The 17,643-nt window shown below is 35.1% G+C and overlaps 1 protein-coding gene across 3 annotated transcripts in view; it reads right to left on the bottom strand.

The window, feature by feature from the left end:
- Positions 1-2,680, bottom strand: part of LOC128242985 (deoxynucleoside triphosphate triphosphohydrolase SAMHD1-like) — a 37,131-nt gene extending 34,451 nt beyond the window's left edge. Inside the window, exon 1 of one of the 3 annotated variants that reach the window (XM_052960443.1) lies at positions 2,444-2,680. In XM_052960443.1, coding sequence (XP_052816403.1) covers positions 2,444-2,481 — 38 coding nt within the window. In that variant the 5' untranslated portion in view covers positions 2,482-2,680. Of the gene's footprint in view, positions 1-1,352; positions 1,435-1,763; positions 1,939-2,443 lie in introns of those variants that run through there. The other 2 variants (XM_052960444.1, XM_052960445.1) reach the window with 2 other exon arrangements.
- Between the last annotated feature and the right edge of the window lie 14,963 nt (positions 2,681-17,643).

The following is a 17,643-nucleotide window of genomic DNA, read 5'->3' as shown; positions in this document are numbered from 1 at the left end:
GGAAGGCAACATTTTGCTTCGAATGAAGACAAGATAACTTTCCTATTTCTTTACCGTTTTAAATGAAACATAGCGCAGTCTACTGGTTAGCGACCTATTATTCGCCCGTACCACTTTTTCGCCCACCCAGATAAAACCAGTCAAAACGAAATATTTTACACAAATCAGTCTGGCGTTTCATTGCGGCATCTTTTTGACAGATATCAGCTGTTAACTGCGTTCAAATGTAAGTAGTATGTGGAATTCGACCCAAATAAACATTGTTTACACTTTTGACCTTGTAAGTTGCACGGGGATGACGTCATCACGCGCGCGCCCATTTGCATCAGGCCCTGTAAGGATTTTTTAATTTTCCTTATACATTGCACTATCAGACAACATTATTGATTTGTCATTATAAAGTATAAAACCGGTGATAAATTATACAAATACCATAAATTGCTGCATTTAGAGTTCAATTTTCGAGAATGCAAATGGTAAAACCTGAAAACAGTTAAGTAACGCCGAATTTTACGTCGAAGGGAAGCAACTCAAATTAAAATTAATCATTACATTCTTGTACGGACATGCGTTGTCCCTCTTCGAAAGTCAATCAATATGCATACATAATGTAGGTCATGTTTCAAGAAGGAATCCCAGTGGCTTTTTAATTTTTTTTGCAAAGAGAAGGCTTACCAAATAGGTGTTGCATCATTTTAAACAAACATAAACAGTACGCCGCTTACGGAGCCCCGCCTTCGGTCTTTTATCAGAGTTTGATTAAGAGTTTAGTTTCTTAAAACACTTCAAGAAACCTTTTCACAATACGGCCGTCCGACGGAGTAATTGTTGAAACTAATCACCATGTCAAATTCCGGTAAAAAAGGAAGGCAGGGCTTTTTAAGCGGTGTAGTCTGCCCTTTCTTTCATTTAAAATGGTGTAGTAAACTGAAAGTTATTTTCGAATTAAGTCTTCATTTTAAGCAAAATGTAGCCATCTGACGTGGCATGTATGACGTTATTTACCACGCGGTATACACACACTGCTTAAGTTATTTCCAAGCTTTGTGTAAAGATAAAACTTGATTTGCAAAACACATCCGGTTAAGGGGATTTGTTGGGCAGGATAATTGTTCTCTCATCGTCTTCTATCAAGCTTCACACCAAGTTGTATCTTAATCACATCATTAGTTTTGAAGTTGATCTGCGAACAATGGGTGTGACGAACGGACGGAGGGACGGACATGCCCCTCCCTTTGGGGAGCATACACATCAAAACATGAATATTCTTTACGTGAGTCATAACAAATGTTTGTATAAAACATATTTAATTTTATTAAATTTTGAACAGTTTATTAATTCAAATGACATACCCTTGCTTATTTTCCGTTCTTTCTTATAAAAGAGAGTACAAGTTATGCTAATCACCCAATTTGTTTATTAAATTTTGGGTTTGTGCTTTATTTTCGCCCACAACCAGCCGTACAAATTAAGAAACTAAGTTATGCACTTAGTTTAAACCTATTTATTTTACAACAATTGTGAAAAAAAATTATTCCAATATTATGTAAATCGCTCTTTTTGGCACGAAGGGGGTATTCCCGAAGAAATACCCTTGTCCAGCTTGGTTACCGCATACCAAACTCAAATGCGATTATACAATTCAAACAAAACAATTCAAAACATGTATATTTGTAAGTTAGCCATTACAATGCTCGATTATACCAAATAAATGTTATTCAATTAATGTTAAAACAGTTTATTATTTTATAAAAATGACAAACCTTTGCTTCCCATCCATATTTCGCTTATATTACGCAAAATCCAAAGTGCCAATCGCTCAAATTCTTTATTCAATATAAGTACTTCGTTTCAAAATTACTGATTTTCTAAAGAAGTGAAGTAATTTGTTCCGTTCCTTTACAGAGAGATAACATATCTTGTCAGCGCGAAGATATAAAATGATTGGGTTTCTTCAAGCTTGCAGTAATTTGATCTGCACCATTTCTGTATTTCATTCAGTGAATTTCTAAAAACGTTTAATTACCTACCACTCGATATTCCCCACCACTACGGATATATTGATTTCCCATTATAAATATATTAACAAAATTAACAAATATCGTTTTCAGATGAAAATAACTCTAGAGTTTAACGTCGATATTCAGTTTCTATTGTTGAAAACTACCAACGATTATTGTTGAAATACGCCAATACATCATCTCATAATCTCGCTTTTATTTTTGCTATATGGCAGTTTTCTCCTAAAAAAAGAATTTTAAGTTAGAACAATGGTAGAAATTATTTGTAATCAGCTGAAACTTTCAAGCTTATTATGAAGTTATAACTTCCAATTAAAAAAAACTTCATCAGTCATTTGAAAAGAGGTTTATATTTTCGAGACAATATATTATGATGTTTATCCTCATTTTCTTTTCGTTTTGGAGGTAGGTGATCTACTTACGTTAAAAGTGTAGTGTAACTGCACATTGTATAGTGCATCTGACCTCCAATTTAGTTTAAGCAGCCTCGTTTCGGATACGCAGAGCAACTAAAACCTTTTAGAGATTTACACTTATATTCATTAGTTCATTCACAACATTTACGAGTATTAATTCCGTATTAGTTTTTTGTTTTTATATTTTTTGCGTTAATGAAGCGTTGCTTGTTAAACGATGCATTGATTTTTGTTAAGTAACGCTAAAACTCGAAATATGCAGCAGAATTGGACCTTTTAAAGCACTCGTATTCGTCGTACTATCATTGTGCAAAATAAACCAGTCTGTGTTCTAAGAAAGGTAATCCAAATGTTTTGCTTTAATCATGTTTGATTGCATATATAAACCCCGTTTTGTCAGACTTTGCATAGGCGGATCCAGGGGGCGGACCCGGCGCCCCCCCCCCCCTAAAATTTTCCAAGTATATGTATAAATTATTAATATCGTTCCATCATTGTAGATAGCTTTTAAGGTTATGATTTGCTCCACACAAAAAAATAGATCTCGATTTACCGTGGTTGTATCGAACATCTATTTGGCCACATTGGACTCTTACGAAACATAATTGGTCCGAGACGTTGTGGAACGGTCTTATGGATTAAATTATCTATTATGACGTATTCAGTAGAATGTGTTAGCGTTTAGCTATCCTCCGTTTTTACGGCTACACGCAGGAAGTAAAACGCCGTTCAATCGGACACATGCGTAGTTTTGCAGTGAATATCGGACGGCTGAAATACATGCGGGGAATATCGGACACAATAGTCCGCTGAATTATCATGTGTTTGGTCATTAAAACTTGTTTGGTCCGTCTGAAAACTGGTAAAACAGTTGACTGAGTGTAAAACAGCTTGGATCCAGATCAGACGCCGAGTTAGTTCGTCCAAGCTGGTTAACTTTAAAATTACTATGGTCGCGATCGGTATGATAAGGGTCAACACTGTTTATAGCGGTAAGGGACAATTTACGAGAGGCAATTCATTAAAACTCATAAAAAAAAACATTCCCACTATGGCGTCAATTTCTATCTGCTCGAGATGCTAATACATGCGTATCTATGAAGTAAATGGGTATTTTCGATAAAGTTTTGTTTGTAACACTAAGCATGCCGATAGCGACCGTAGTGATGTCGTCAACCAGATTGGATCCGGATCAGACGCCGAGTAACTCGGCGTCTAATCCGGATCAGACGCCGAGTAACTCGGCGTCTAATCCGGATCCAAACCGTTTAGCAATCCAGTAACATTTTCACCAAATCCGATAATATGAAACAAGATTAACTTAAGAGATCAAATACACGAGAATTCAGCGGACTACTTGCTTAAAGCAGACACTTTCACTCGGTGTCACTGAACAAACATTAAAGTTTGCCCAATAACTGTATGAATTACTTTTTCAATTTTACCAAGGTCTTTCAATTTATGCGGGGAAAAAACTTCATCTCTAGGGAGGTGACGATCAGCTTAACGGCGTTACTACGTTACAAAGTGTCTCTCGCAGTTCAAGCTTTGTGACAACAGTGTAAACTATGGAACGCCGGGGCGCAATGCTTCTTGCGAAATGCGAAATACTTCATGCTTTTTGCATAATGCTTAATGTTTTTTGCAAAACGCTTAATGCTTTATGCGAAATGCTTTTTGCGAATTGCTAAATGCGAAATTCTTTTTGCGAAATGCGAAATGCGAAAAGCTTCGATTCAATATTTTTTACCGTTGTTAGCATAAATTTAGCAGAATCATTTTGTATGAAATGAAAAAAGGAACACATTAATTTGAAAAATACTTTTATCTGCATGTAATAGTCTAAGAGGTGAAAAATAATACGTTTGCTGTGTCTATTCATTAGAATAACATATATAAACACACCAATACAATAAAATATTCAGAAACGGTAAAGTAAAGAGGTGTCCTAGAGAAAATATGCCAGAAAGTCAGTTAGATTGCGAATAGCAAGATGTGCAACTCTGTATATTGCTGTAAACGCGTTAGGTTAGAAAGAGTATCGTTTCTTCCACCGTATAATAATATTTCTGTAGCAGTATCAGTAGCCTATGTCCTACATCCCCTTCACTGCCGGGAGCAGTTCGGAACGTGCACAATATTTCGTCCGATTCAATTTGATTGTGTTATGCCATATGCGAAATGCTTTTTGGGAAATTATTTTTGTGCAAAATGCGAGATGCTAAATGCTTTTAAAATGCTTCATGCGAAATGCGAGATGCGAAGGAAATCCTTTATTCAGGAGGTGTTACTATATTTAGATTTCACATAGCACGAGCTTCCGTAATTCCGTACCCGGCCATTCGATTGGTCGAAAATGAAACTATTGTTCTATATATAGCATTTGCATAACGCATTTCGCAAGAAGCATTGAGCCCCAGCGTTCCATAGTAAACACATGCAATAGTTTAAGAGCTTGAGGCCGTCGCGAAGGCCTCCGACCCCCTGAATTACCATGAAAACACATGGGTAATTGTCACAATGATACAAACTGCTACATTTAGAAAATTCTGGTGTTAACTAATTGAATTAGAATTAGCTTAGTTCAATTATGACACGATATTAATATATGTATGCAAGAGAAAAAGACAAAGGAAAAAAGACGTTTGTCGCCATTACCCCCTGTTTTTAATTTGCACTGGAATGACAGCTATAACAAAAATCGGTTAGTATTCTTGTATGTTTAAACTTGTATAAAAATGAAGTCATTCTGTTCATCGGTTAGATTGTCGAAGCCAAACAATAATTTATCGATATTAGGTCGATGGAAGGGACGGGTTTTTCTTAACATTTATATACATTCTATTAGATATCTTTTGCACTGTTGTTTGCACAAGTGTTCGGCGTCTTCAATATCAACTCCACATGCACATGAAAAAGTTTGCTTTAAGTGACGGTAAAAGCAATCCGGGGGTATCCTAGGTTAGGCCGATTCCCAGCTATTTTCAGCGCGAAAACAAAACCACCGCAGTAACTTGGCACTGCGAGGCCACCTAGAAGGTAAAAATACGACGTATTTCCCCCGCTATCCCCGGTACACCCCCGGACCTTGTGTGTGTGTGTGTGGGGGGGGGGGAGACGTGTTTACAATTGGCTGGTGCATAAAACAAACAAAAAATGTTTGATAAAAAACAACCTTTATAAACAAACAATTGTATGAACTGATTTAAAAAGGAAACATCAAGATCCTTAAATCATATGTCTTATACCATTATCACAAATGTTTGGGCACATTTAAAGCTGCACTCTCACAGATTGAACGGTTTGACAACTTTTTTTTATTTTTTGTCTTGGAACGAACCAATTTTTGCGAAAATCCATAGATCGCAGATTTTTATAGTTAAGTTCAAAAAATGATGTTTTATGCATTTATTTTTATTTTGTTACTAACGGTTTAAGCCATAAAACATTAATTTTCGAAAGGAAATATGAAAATCTACGATCTGATTTTTTGTCAGCAATCTTATATCATTGGTTTGCAGATATTTACGCAAACATTTGCTCTTTCCAAGACAAAAAAATAAAAAAGTTGTAAAAATGGTAAATCTGTGAGAGTGCAGCTTTAATTGGTATTTAATAACTCGCCCCCAAATTCGGCTTTTTTATAGCTTGTTTTACGAACCTAAGGACCCGATTCATCAAAGCTCAGAAAAATGATGTTTCGAAAGATGTTTTGCTTATTTAAAATCAACAAATTAAAATTATACAATTTGTAATCTGATTTTTAATAAATTGGTAATACTTGAAAAGTCAGGGACAATTCATAACATGTTACAGTGTCAATGATAAAATGTAGGTACTGTTCGTAACCTCATTCGGAGCTCCTCGGTCATTTTTCTCGAACGAGAAAATTGCCCGAGGAGTTCCGAATGTACGTAACCCAACAATTTCATAGGCTCACACGATAACCCGTCAGCCAATCAATTTGCAAGAGTTTTTTTTTATTTTAAAAAAGCCAAAAAAATGAATGTCATAGACAATCGAAGCTTATCTATATTCCTTTTGAATGTGGTGATTGTGAGGAAAAACTTTAAAGGCAAAAAAGGTTGAAATATATAGGTTTAGTTCTTGGTATATGTTTCTTTCATTATTGACGTAGAATTAATTTGCTTTTTCCGGATTGGATAGGAACTTGTCATTTTGTACCCTAAACATGTCGTACCCTTTAATTTTTGGAATTGTGATTATTTGTGTTTATGTATTGGATTATTTTTGTGTTAAGCATTACATATGTTGTAATTGCTATGCACATATATATATGTTTAATGCGATATTGAGTTAAGTTAATAATATATAAATATCACATTCCTGTGAAGGCGCTATTGAAAATTGCAAACCTGAGAATTATAATTTTGACCGAGGCAGTGCCGATATAGCTCAAAATGAAATGTCTGACAGAATTTTTAGACATGTGTGCCTTTACATGTGTACACAATGAATTCGCAGATATTGCATCAATGTATCATCAGTTGATCTTCAATCTGTGCATGGTACAAGTGGGTTTCACTCTGGAATTCCATTACATGTCTCAGCTATTGTCATATTTCTTGCTGAGTATGGACATTTTATTTCAACAATGCCGCTTTCACCATTGTCACACACGATCGCATCTGATGTGGCACCGAGAAAGGAAAATGTGTTGCTAACAACTAAACCACATTATTCAGCCAGGTGGACAGGTGCAGTAATAATTAAATAAATATTGCCACATTTTTGTACACCATCTGGCACAGGTGTCTCTTTAGGTTTTGAGTATGAAAAATAACAACACATACTTTATATTTAAACCTGTAAAGTAATTTTCTTCTTTTTATGGGTGTGTCCACTTGATATGTTGGGGGTCGACAGGAGAGAAAACTGAAACAGAAGGTTGCCACCAGGGTGAACAACTCAAACGCAAAAGGAGAGATCTTTCATCTTAAGACAATGAAATAAGGCAGCTGACGTCACAGTCATGTAGAAAGCAGTCTTTTAATGTCAACTGTGTTATGAATAAGGATAGCAAAGCTAAAATAACACACTAAGATAACATACCCTCTTCAACATTTTAGTTCCTCCAAATCATAAATAAGACATGCATTTGGAATTAAGGAATGTCAGTAAGATTTGGATTAGGCCTACATTCAACGGTGTTGTTTATGTAACCATATCAACTTCAAATAATGAAAAAATAAGAACAATATCATCAATATGGATTCCTGAATTATAATATCGTTTTAGTGTAGCCCTAAATCTTTATACGTTGAGTCTTTTCTTAAATTCCTGATTAAAGTTTTTTCATCAATAATGCATTTTATATAGCATCGAAACATTTACTCAGATCAAAACATACACAACTAACTAATTGGTCACCGCCTTTACTGTTGCTGTCATTGTGGGACCACTCATTCTCAAGCAAGTCAGAAACATAAATAACTTAACTAATTGTTGATTTAGTTGTTGACATATTCTGGGACATAGTAGACGTTCGAAGTAGAGTGCTCTTAATTGTACTGTGGAAACTACAGGGACAAGCCCAGTAGGAAATCATTCAAAAATAAAACCCTGTTTCAAGGTACATGGTAAGGGTCAAAGCGACGATTAACATGAGACAAAAACGTATAAACACCACATACACAAATATAAACACCACAAAAAGACCACACACGCATAAAAATTGCTTTACCAATAAAAGATCGTAATACCGCCTTGGAACAGTCCGTGGAACGGTCAGTAAACCACGAGTTTACTGGAACATGGTTCGACTAAGAGTATGGCGATAATTTTTTACTTGTCCCAACATTAATCAACAAAGTATTTACAGTACTACAAGTTTACACCCTAAGGTAGTTCACCTTGGCCAGTATCAAACAGAATTGACGAAGCTTGCCGGAGATGGCCGAGATGTTACGATTGATTGCATTCTATAAACTGATAATACGGTCAATATCATATCATGATTTTGAACTCTTAACAGGCACAGTGGTGAACAAGGAGAAGTGCTTTGGCTTATTTTATGATAGGTTATTAGTACAATTCCAAAATCTTTGCACTGGCACCAATGACGCAAAATGAATGTTATGGACAGCGAATGACGGTTAATATGACGCAGATAGAATATATATATATGACAGTCACCTATTAAGCATTGCCCTTCTTTACTTAACATGACACCTGGAGATAAGCAAAAGCTGTCAGAATAAAGTTCATAGATGTAATCATAGCTAATAACCAAAAAAACATGTCAATTTTAATTTAATCTTCATTAAAGTTCTGTGAAAACGCAACACGAACAATATGGATAATAATATTGTGATCATGGCACTGTTGGTGCTTGTATATGGTGGTTTTGGTCAGGGCTTCCTTATCGACTGTGGTCTGTTGTGTGGTCATGGAACGAGTGGAGACGAGATTCATCGAACAATGTGTGAATGTATGTTGAACCTCTACATTCACGGCACGTATTTAGATATAAACTGTATTTGGTACTATGTAACCATCACGAATGAAGTAATAGTTAACACGATCTTTGGTCCGATTAATTAATAATACAAGAGCTTTAGATTGAGTGTATAATTTCAATCACGAGATAAGTGGGCGAAGTATCGGTTATGCCCCATGTTGTCAAGAATACGACGTTCAATAACTATAGCAAGCGGTTAAGGGAATATACGAATATAAGTTTATAAGTGAATAGGGTTGTAATTTATTATTCGGGGGAATAATGTGTACGCGATAACAAAACAAAAACATTTGATTACAAATGTACTGCTTTCGTGATGATTGACAACACACAGTTGTGTTGTTTTTTTCTGTCAGTATTCTAGTTTATGGCAGGCAATTCTTGGAGTCGCAACATTTTGTTATGCGTTTAAATACTCCTACGCATCTTCCGTTGCATTGCTGGAAGGAGTTGGAAAGGAGTTAAACTGTGAGTACGGTCACATAGCAACGCATAACAAAGTGTTTTGGCTCCATTTATTGCCTGACGTGTAGTTTCCTTTAATCTTCTGTACACCAAAAATACTGTAGATATCGACGTCGATGACTTTCTTTAGAGTAGTAATACGGCGTTCGCCTTAGGCCATACCACAAAGATGATATGTTTAGCGTATGGTCCAAACAAAACTGAATTACCTGCAAGCCTAAAAAATGTCAAGAAAAACGTCAAGCAAAGAGTCTTTATTGAGCTTGATTTAAGAATATATGTAGCTGCTCGGGCAATGCTACACTTAATGACAAAACTATAAACTTGCAGCTTCAAAAAGTACTTAAAATATAACAATGAATTCTGCATATATTTTTCTTATTTCTGCTAAATTTTTATTTCAAATCTTTTCAAAGACGAAAACCTCCCATCGCTACATAAGCTTAATCAATATCTCAAAAATACAATAGTTCGGTGGAGCTCAATAAATTGAAGATGCACTTTTACTCCACAAAAAGCAGTACCACAATTAATAAAAGCGTTTTAATGTAACAAAAAGGATTAATCAAAATCGAAAACAGTGGTTTTTAGGAAGGATACCGTGTTTTGGAAGAAAGATGCATAAAACACGGTATTTCTACCGTATGAGACGATCCTTGATTGCTGAAAATCTTTTAGGGCCCACCAGTTTAATATTTGTGCGTTTTCAGCTATTAAATAAACGGTTACAATTTTGAAATCAGTAATTGATATTTTTCATAAAAAGATCATTTAGTAAGAAGATAAAGGTGCATCACTCAAAATTAATGTTTGTTATATTGATTTTAGATAGTAGCACTTTAATGCTGACCAAATTACTACACATCATTCCAATGAGTCTTATGCTGATACATTGTTTTCATAGGTCACCATCCAGAGACTACTGTGACGCCTACACCAAGGCCCACCACTACGTTATCGATGTGCGACTACCTGTGTTCCATACAGATGGGAGGTGCTGCCTGCGACTGCAGTAAACCCATCCTACCAGGAAGATAGTTCATCATTTATCTTTATGTATTATACGTTATGTAAAAAAATATTTGTAAAAGAACTGTGCTTGTCTTTTGTTAAGTTGGTAGTTAGTGTTCAATAACATTATTATTTGAGCTATCGCCTGAATTCAACTTTAAAGGGACTAGACACCAGATGGTCCAAAATTGGCAAATACAGTATTGTATTTCCTTAAAACAAGCATAGAATTGTCAATGCGAGCTAGTGGTAGGCCGATAATACATCAGTGTACATAATTAAAAGGACGCGAAGATCATGTTGTTGTCTCGTCTGAGTTTCCCTGTTTAAAAATAGCTCACAATGGTTTCCCAGTCAAGTTAAATCATATCTGTTCATGAGTACAGATAATTATTATACCAACGCTATTTTTAATCTTACTAGGATTTACCTTGTAGACAATCCCAGTTAATTCCTTGGGAAGAGGCATTTGGCGACCATTAATCGCACGCGCCATCATGGGCTGGGCCTTGAAGGGAAACGTTTCGTAATTGACGTTACGTCATCAGTAACGGCAGTGCATTTAACCACAGGATACGGCAAAAAAGCTGCTTTTCATGAAGATGGAGTGCTTTCTAATGTTAAACCATTAAAAGATATTGTGAAGAATCAAAGGTTATTGTCTGGCCACTGTGAATGTGCGAACCACGAAACGTACACACCTAGGGACGAAAGTACATGTATCATCGTTCGGGCGACCTTTAAGGGCTAACTTATCAGTTGTCGCGGCAAAACAGGCAAAACGTTTTAATTGGACGGAAAAAAAACTTATTAGGGCGCTTTAATCAGTTACCATGTTAATATCACGATAGTTGCACTGTGCACTCTTATCATTAGACTTTGATAAGTATTGTTCTAGTTTAATTTAATAGATCTGTAAGGATAAATACATATATGCTATAGTGGATGAATGTTACGCATCATTCGTCCAATTTCTAGAGTTTGTTCACTCTGGTCCGATTGTTCAAAACTTTGTTTAAGTGAATAACGTTGCTAACGATATCGTTGTTATAACTTTAAGATGGCCTCATATATACTTGTATAAATCAAGTACAGCTGAAACAGATGCCTCAAATCTTATAAGAAATATTGCAGATTACAGGTCTTTAAACTTCTAGTGCATTAACAATTTTAAAGTTAACAATGATGACGTTAACAACAATTCTAAACAATCGGCTCATTGTGTAGCAATTTAACATATAATTGATAAAAAGTGTTCATACAGTATTTTAACCAGAGATTTGTTTACATTGAGTAGCAATTTAACATCCAATTGATAAAAACAATTTGTACATACACTATTTTAACTAAGTGCGAGTTTGAAACTTCATTGGACATGTTGACTAAGAATATCAACTCGAGTTCAGACTCAATACCAACATTACGGATATATCTACCTTTGCCCGTGACATCATCTTGGTGGTGAATTTTGCTCAATATTCGAAATACTCAATATTATTTGCACACATTTTGTAAAAGAACTCCACTAAAAACGATAAAATTTTCAAATTTTGTTTTCATTTAATTTAAAAAAAATAAGTTTTAGTTCTTGATAAGTACTTATCAGTTAATTTAGGCTCTAATACTCCCTCGGTGGTGACACATTGCAATCGAACCAAGGACACGATTACCGAGCTTGGTCGATACCCATTTTAACCGGGGCTGACCATTCTTTGTTAGTTTATTTCCGTTCTGTATCAATCATCGTTGTTACACGGCCACTTTTTATCTATTTATTTTTGTATTATTATTTATGTTATCTTATTTATTTTATTTATTTATTTTTTATTTATTTTATTTTATTTTTTTTGGGAGGGGGGAGGCATCATGCGTGCAGCCAATATGCGCGGACAGGACTTTAAAAAATCTCCGATACCTCCTCGCCTGAGTACTATTGTTATAAACTATGAAAGACAGGCATTCATTAGTTCAATATTGTTTTTAAATTATTTATTCCTTTATTAATAAAAAAAAATTGGGGAAAGAAAAAGGAGTGATAGTTAGTTGGGACCAACAACAAATCCTACTCCCAGTTATTAGGAACCTTGGGGGTGCCTGCATGGGAAAATATACGTTGAATTTTAATTGCCTTTTTACTTCATTGCTTTCAATAAATACTGGTTATAAAAGCCAACTGGTATAATTGTACAATTCCAAGAGAGTATTTCAGTTTCAACGTCTTCCCAGTAAGTAAATCATCGATGTTACAAACCTTAAATACACACATACACGTCTGGACTTTTGGCAACGAATAGCCTCCATAATTCATAACATGTTACAGTGTCAATGATAAAATGTAGGTACTGTTCGTAACCTCATTCGGAGCTCCTCGGTCATTTTTCTCGAACGAGAAAATTGCCCGAGGAGTTCCGAATGTACGTAACCCAACAATTTCACACGATAACCCGTCAGCCAATCAATTTGCAGGAATTAAGATTAATATACTTTCGGGTGTGGTACTGAAACCCGGTACTCGGTATCGATATTGGGAAAAGCCGGTATCACAGGTTATGATACCGGGTTATGTTGATACCGGGTTTTTCTTCACAGTCGGGTAATATACAATTCTCTTAAGAAATCCCGCTATCGTAGAACCGGTATCAATGTCCACAATAGCCTACTATGACTTTGAATAGGTTAAAAACAGAATAGTTAGTTTGATTAAACGAAAACTAGTATAACTAGCATGTATAAATAGGTAGACAGTCCCGTTAAAATATTACACACTTTAAACAAAGTGTAAATCTTGGATACAGTTGCTTTTTATTTAAAAAATATTGTGTTTTGTGTGTGTTTTTAATGTAATTATATGGGAGTAGATTTGAAGAAAAAAAACATTTGTATTCCACTTAATGTTTTAATCAATACAATGAAAACGTTTTTCTTGATTTTTAAAAAGCCAAAAAATGAATGTCATAGACAATCGAAGCTTATTTATATTCCTTTTGAATGTGGTGATTGTGAGGAAAAACTTCAAAGGCAAATAAGGTTGAAATATATAGGTTTATTTCTTGGTATATCTTTCTTTCATTATTGACGTAGAATTAATTTGCTTTTTTCGGATTGGATAGGAACTAGTCATTTCGTACCCTAAACATTTCGTACCCTCTAATTTGGAATTGTGATTATTTGTGTTTATGTATTGGATTACTTTTGTGTTGAGCATTGCGTATGTTGTAATTGCTATGAACATATATATATATATATATATATATATATATATATATATATATATATATATATGTTTAAGGCGATATTGAGTTAAGTTAATAATATATAAATATCACATTCCTGTGAAGGCGCTATTGAAAATTGCAAACCTGAGAATTATAATTTTGACCGAGGCAGTGCCGATATAGCTCAAAATATCAGACATAAATGAAATGATTGACAGAATATTTTAGACATGTGTGTCTTTACATGTGTACACAATGAATTCGCAGAAATTGCATATAGTTACCATCAGTTGATCTTTAATCTGTACATAGTACAAGTGTGTCTCACTCAGGAATTCCATTACATGTCTCAGCTATTGTCATGTTTCTTGCTGAATATGGACATTTTATTTCAACAATGCCGCTTTCACCATTGTCACACACGATCGCATCTGATGTGGCACCGAGAAAGGAAAATGTGTTGCTAACAACTAAACCACATTATTCAGCCAGGTGGACAGGTGCAGTAATAATTAAATAAATATTGCCACATTTTTGTACACCATCTGGCACAGGTGTCTCTTTAGGTTTTGAGTATGAAAAATAACAACACATACTTTATATTTAAACCTGTAAAGTAATTTTCTTCTTTTTATGGGTGTGTCCACTTGATATGTTGGTGGTCGACAGGAGAGAAAACTGAAACAGAAGGTTGCCACCAGGGTGAACAACTCAAACGCAAAAGGAGAGATCTTTCATCTTAAGACAATGAAATAAGGCAGCTGACGTCACAGTCATGTAGAAAGCAGTCTTTTAATGTCAACTGTGTTATGAATAAGGATAGCAAAGCTAAAATAACACACTAAGATAACATACCCTCTTCAACATTTTAGTTCCTCCAAATCATAAATAAGACATGCATTTGGAATTAAGAAATGCCAGTAAGATTTGGATTAGGCCTACATTCAACGGTGTTGTTTATGTAACCATATCAACTTCAAATAATGACAAAATAAGAACAATATCATCAATATGGATTCATGAATTATATTATCGTTTTAGTGTAGCCCTAAATCTTTATACGTTGAGTCTTTTCTTAAATTCCTGATTTAAGTATTTTCATCAATAATGCATTTTTATATAGCATCGAAACATTTACTCAGATCAAAACATACACAACTAACTAATTGGTCACCGCCTTTACCGTTGCTGTCATTGTGGGACCACTCATTCTCAAACAAGTCGGAAACATAAATAACTTAACTAATTGTTGATTTAGTTGTTGACATATTCTGGGACATACACGTTCGAAGTAGTGTGCTCTTATTTGTACTGTGGAAACTACAGGGACAAGCCCAGTAGGAAATCATTCAAAAATAAAACCCTGTTTCAAGGTACATGGTAAGGGCCCAAACGACGATTAACATGAGACAAAAACGTATAAACAGCACATACACAAATATAAACACCACATACACAAATATAAACACCACATACACAAATATAAACACCACATACACAAATATAAAAACCACATACACAAATAAAAACACCACATAAACAAATATAAACACCACAAAAAGACCACACACGCATAAAAATTGCTTTACCAATAAATGATCGTAATACCGCCTTGGAAAAGTCCGTGGAACGGTCAGTAAACCACGAGTTTACTGGAACATGGTTCGACTAAGAGTATGGCGATAATTTTTTACTTGTCCCAACATTAATCAACAAAGTATTTACAGTACTACAAGTTTACACCCTATGGTAGTTCACCTTGGCCAGTATCAAACAGAATTGACGAAGCTTGCCGGAGATGGCCGAGATGTTACGATTGATTGCATTCTATAAACTGATAATACGGTCAATATCATATCATGATTTTGAACTCTTAACAGGCACAGTGGTGAACAAGGAGAAGTGCTTTGGCTTATTTTATGATAGGTTATTAGTACAATTCCAAAATCTTTGCACTGGCACCAATGACGCAAAATGACTGTTATGGACAGCGAATGACGGTTAATATGACGCAGATAGAATATATATATATGACAGTCACCTATTAAGCATTGCCCTTCTTTACTTAACATGACACCTGGAGATAAGCAAAAGCTGTCAGAATAAAGTTCATAGATGTAATCATAGCTAATTGTGAACCAAAAAAACATGTCAATTTTAATTTAATCTTCATTAAAGTTCTGTGAAAACGCAACACGAATAATATGGATAATAATATTGTGATCATGGCACTGTTGGTGCTTGTATATATGTGTGGTTTCGGTCAGGGCTTCCTTATTGACTGTGGTCTGCTGTGTGGTCATGGAACGAGTGGAGACGAGATTCATCGAACAATGTGTGAATGTATGTTGAACCTCTACAGTCACGGCACGTATTTAGATATAAACTGTATTTGGTACTATGTAACCATCACGAATGAAGTAATAGTTAACACGATCTTTGGTCCGATTAATTAATAATACAAGAGCTTTAGATTGAGTGTATAATTTCAATCACGAGATAAGTGGGCGAAGTATCGGTTATGCCCCATGTTGTCAAGAATACGACGTTCAATAACTATAGCAAGCGTTTAAGTCCGGTTAAGGGAATATAAGTATATAAGTTTATAAGTGAATAGCGTTGTAATCTATTATTCGGGGGAACAATCTGTACTCAAGAACAAGATAAAAACATTTGATTACAAATGTACATCGTTCGTGATGATTGACAACACACAGTTGTGGTTTTTTTCTGTCAGTATTCTAGTTTATGGCAGGCAATTCTTGGAGTCGCAACATTTTGTTATGCGTTTAAATACTCCTACGCATCTTCCGTTGCATTGCTGGAAGGAGTTGGAAAGGAGTTAAACTGTGAGTACGGTCACATTGCAACGCATCACAAAGTGTTTTGGCTCCATTTATTGCCTGACGTGTAGTTTCCTTTAATCTTCTGTACACCAAAAATACTGTAGATATCGACGTCGATGACTTTCTTTAGAGTAGTAATACGGCGTTCGCCTTAGGCCATACCACAAAGATGATATGTTTAGCGTATGGTCCAAAATAAACTGAATTACCTGCAAGCCTAAAAAATGTCAAGTAAAACGTCAAGCAAAGAGTCTTTATTGAGCTTGATTTAAGAATATATGTAGCTGCTCGGGCAATGCTACACTTAATGACAAAACTATACACTTGCAGCTTCAAAAAGTACTTAAAATATAACAATGAATTCTACATATATTTTTCTTATTTCTGCTAAATTTTTATTTCAAATCTTTTCAAAGACGAAAAACCTCCCATCGCTACATAAGCTTTATTAGTATCTCAAAAATACAACAAAAAGGATTAATCAAAATCGAAAACAGTGGTTTTTAGGAAGGATATCGTGTTTTGGAAGAAAGATGCATAAAACACGGTATTTCTACCGTATGAGACGATCCTTGATTGCTGTAAATCTTTTAGGGCCCACCAGTTTAATATTTGTGCGTTTTCAGCTGTTAAATAAACGGTTACAATTTTGAAATCAGTAATTGATATTTTTCATAAATAGATCATTTTGTAAGAAGATAAAGGTGCATCACTCAAAATTAATGTTTGTTATATTGATTTTAGATAGTATCACTTTAATGCTGACCAAATTACTACACATCATTACAACGAGTCTTATACATTATTTGCATAGGTCACCATCCAGAGACTACTGTGACGCCTACACCAAGGCCCACCACTACGTTATCGATGTGCGACTACCTGTGTTCCATACAGATGGGAGGTGCTGCCTGCGACTGCAGTAAACCCATCCTACCAGGAAGATAGTTCATCATTTATCTTTATGTATTATACGTTATGTAAAAAAATATTTGTAAAAGAACTGTGCTTGTCTTTTGTTAAGTTGGTAGTTAGTGTTCAATAACATTATTATTTGAGCTATCGCCTGAATTCAACTTTAAAGGGACTAGACACCAGATGGTCCAAAATTGGCAAATACAGTATTGTATTTCCTTAAAACAAGCCTAGAATTGTCAATGCGAGCTAGTGGTAGGCCGATAATACATC

This window comes from Mya arenaria, chromosome 8, assembly GCF_026914265.1.
Source record: "Mya arenaria isolate MELC-2E11 chromosome 8, ASM2691426v1".
Lineage (NCBI taxonomy): Eukaryota > Metazoa > Mollusca > Bivalvia > Myida > Myidae > Mya > Mya arenaria.
Note: the sequence above shows the minus strand (reverse complement) of the source record. Positions and strands in the feature narration are given on the sequence as shown.